This window comes from Trachymyrmex septentrionalis, unplaced genomic scaffold (assembly GCF_001594115.1).
Source record: "Trachymyrmex septentrionalis isolate Tsep2-gDNA-1 unplaced genomic scaffold, Tsep1.0 scaffold15, whole genome shotgun sequence".
NCBI lineage: Eukaryota > Metazoa > Arthropoda > Insecta > Hymenoptera > Formicidae > Trachymyrmex > Trachymyrmex septentrionalis.
The window spans coordinates 149,423-153,180 of NW_017304653.1; the positions used below are offsets into that span (position 1 = coordinate 149,423).

The following is a 3,758-nucleotide window of genomic DNA, read 5'->3' on the forward strand; positions in this document are numbered from 1 at the left end:
CTCGACGTGGTAAAATCCTCTCTCTACGTACGTACACGTTATCGAGTACAAGCGCACGCACACACACACACACACACACACACACACACCGCAGAGAACATCTCTGTTAGTTATTAGACTGTGCCAATTAAAGCGGACGGCACAATCTCAAACAAGATCGTGAGGGCTACATCCGTCGAAAGATAATCTCGATTCGCTACTATTTAAAGTCGATAGACACGGATGGAGTCTTGTTAGCCGATGAAGCGGAAAGCGAGACCGGGGAAAAATATCGGGGAGGGGAAGGATGAGTAAATTTACGTCGGGAGATAAATCAAGAGCGCAACGGATCCATTTATCCCTTCCGCAATAACGTAAAAAACCATGCCGCGACATTCACGCCGCGCCATATCATACCTTTTCCATGCGTTTGGTCGCGGCCGACTTTTGAAATTACTTTTCAATAAAAATCGCGCGCGGCGAGATATATATATATCCCGTTTTTCAACCCCGTTCTCCCGCGACAGGGGATCATCCCCCGGCTTGCGTTAGGAATTATAAAACCCTCCGCGTATTGTTGCCGCCATGGAAACGTTGTAATTTTCCTCGCGTCATGTCGACCGAGAAGATTCCCTTGTAATCTTACATCTTCTCGACGCGCATCGGTGCACTCGCGCGAGAAAGAGCTTCATATTCACGTCTGTATTCAAATCTCCGATTCATTCTCCAATTTCGTTTAATCTAAGACTCGCACGCGGAGTATAACGGAGTCTGCAGAAATGTACTACTGTCTGCTGAATATATGTACATAATAAAAAGATGTACGCGATACAGTCATTTTGACTGTTAAAATTGCATCGTGGAGAATTAATAACGCGTAGTCGTTGTTTGTAAGCTTGTATTACTTAAAGCGGCGCCTACAATGAGATTTCAAGGCGTAAATCTTAAGTCCTTTCAAGTCCTAAGAAAAGTCGTGAGAAATTAATCAATCACAGTCGAACGTGAGGGGAATAATCGATTACGATCGCGTCGATTTTTTACGGCTTAGGGCTTAAAAACTTGAGTTTTACGCTTCAAAATCTCATTGTAGACGGCGCTTAATGTATAAATCACGTATTATGCTGAGGACGAGAATCAGGAGTGTTTAGATACAGAGAGTGAATACCGGTTAAGGACGATAAAGCCTCGCTCGTAAGTTTATTCTCGAGAGATGAAAGCGAATCCGCGGGAGATTCGTTTCAGCAAAGTTCTATTGTACTCACCTAGTAGCCAAATCTCGATGAACGAAGTTCAGGTTCTCCAGATACCGCATGCCCGACGCGATCTGTGCCGCCATGTAGATGAGACAGTTGAAACTGAAACGACGACGACGAAGTGGCGTGAGTCTGCTGCGACAAAGTTAAGGTATTCGCACTCGAATACACCCGACCGCCGTCGCCTCGGAGGGATTCCTCCGAGGTGTAGGTCGTCGGGAATCGGGGCTGCGTCAGGGCTGTGCGTCGCTCACGATTAATAAACGCGTCAAACTCTCGCGCGGGAGAAACTTATTGCGTGTTAACTTCAGCGACGGCAGTTCGCTGGAAATGAAACCGAGCTCCGGTTCGTTAGAGACGATTGCAGCACTTTGGGAGCCGTAATCTTGAATACTTTAAGCTCGGTAACAACAGCGCGTTGCTTATACGTCAGCGTAGTCATGTTTATATACATTATGTAATATACTCCGTATATTTTAGTACTAACATTATATACAGTAGATGAATTATCGAACAAATATTAGATTAACGAAGAATCAGAATTTTTTTTTCCGGACTATACGGCTAGATAATATATTGTAATTAATTTTCTCTTAAAAAAATTGCAATTTCCACGATACGACGTCCTTCAATTTTAATAACTTGGGGTATTTGAAAAATATAAATTTCTCTGATGCTACATTTTTTAAGTAGAATACACAGAAAGAATAATTTTACTTAAATAAAAATTTAGCTAGATACAGATTTGAAAATAATTTTGTTTTATCATCGAAATGTTCATGTTGAAAATTCAAACATGTAATGAGCTATACTGCAAAAAGTTGTAATATTCTAGCTTGAGTGTTCTATATAACTATTTTGATAGTCCAACAAAATTATTTTCAGATCTATATCTAGCTAAATCTTTAGATACTTTAGCGAAATCATTATTCTTTCCGTGCATGCACCTACAACGAAACAGTTAAGCTTTATTATGATATTTGTCGTCGTATTCTCAAAATTATTGAAAGCATTTTATACGAAATGATTTTAATATTCCTTCTTACTCTGCCACTTCAGCAGAATATTAGCAGAATTTTATCACGTAAAAATTTAAAAGTCGATACTGCGACTTAACGTGTTAAAGAAGCATATACTTATCTATAATGCGCAGAACTTATCAGCGAGCACACATTTCCCGGACTTTTTATTGGTGCTACAAGAAAATCCGGAATGTGCGAGAATTGGAATTTGTAATACCTATCATCGTTAAAGATGTGATCGCGGATTCAAGCGCTTTGATGCAAGGTAACGAGCGGATTAATATTTAGCTGCGTTTTCATGGAACATCTCGTATAACTGAAAATTTTCATGTTGCGAGGTATATTAGCCAAGTATATGTATATATATATACACACACACACACACACACACACACACATATATATATATATTCCTTTAACTCTTGCGCGGAGCATAGGATCTCTAATGAGGTTCCATATATATAATATATATGTATATATACGTATATATACTTTTTTACAAAATGAGATATTGCTTTCATGAAGTACGTGTTCCATGACTTTTTGGCAATTTTATTCACGAAAGATATTCGGATTTGATATTTTTAAAGATACTGCGTTGCTTTTATTTGGAAACATTCAATTTCCGCGACGACCGTTACATGCAATGAAACATCCTGCATGCGTGCATGTTTTTTGGAAAAACGACAGCGAATGTTTTAATAAACACTGCTCTTTCACTATATCAATAAAATAACAAGTCAGCAGAAAAAAATTTTAGGCGATACATATTAAATTGCATTCTGGTATTATATTATAGTGAAATAAAAAAAGTCATTACGCAAGTGTTTTCGAGAGTAATTTAGAAATTAACGTAATAAGGCGTTAATGCTAATTAATGGTTTTAAGAGAAATTAGTTATAATACGAAGAGAATTATATATGCGCGCTGGGTTTTGATTAATGTCAGAATGTGTCACTGGAAAGTTACCTGAGTGTCTTGACGCCAATTGGCATGGAATGCGCGTCCTCGGCAGTGATATGCGTCTTGAGGAACTGACAAAGATCCCCATGTTCTAGATATTCCATTACCACGCAATACGGTTCCTCGCGGTAGCAAGCGCCCAGGACTCGTGCGATATTGCGATCTTCTAGAGCAGCCAGAATCCTCACGTCTCTTTGGAAGTCCAACCTGTGCAGGATCAACCCAATTCTTCAGTGAGTTAGTATCACTAATGCTATAACTAATCTAATCTACGAGCTAATTGCTCAAAATGAAAGAGATCTAATTTCACGTTCGATTTTGTGTCAATTATTGCGACGATTATATTATATTAGCGATCATGATTATCGTACTCTTACGTAATTCTATATATAACCGGATCCAATTTTAAAGATAAATCTCAAAACGTAGGATATACAAAATACAATATATATTCGTATTTTTAGAAATATGAGAAATACGAAATGTATAAATATAAATAACTATATATATAATAACAAATATAATAACAAATATTATATAT

The 3,758-nt window shown here is 38.1% G+C and overlaps 1 protein-coding gene across 2 annotated transcripts in view; it reads right to left on the reverse strand.

Annotated features, from left to right (window-relative positions):
* Positions 1-3,758, reverse strand: part of LOC108745834 (epithelial discoidin domain-containing receptor 1-like) — a 158,999-nt gene that overhangs the window by 9,426 nt on the left and 145,815 nt on the right. For both annotated transcript variants that reach the window (XM_018482224.1, XM_018482223.1), the window contains exons 13-14: positions 3,224-3,424; positions 1,242-1,334 (exon numbers count right to left, since the gene is read on the reverse strand). In XM_018482224.1, the coding sequence (XP_018337726.1) occupies positions 1,242-1,334; positions 3,224-3,424 (294 nt within the window). The remainder of the gene's footprint in view (positions 1-1,241; positions 1,335-3,223; positions 3,425-3,758) is intronic.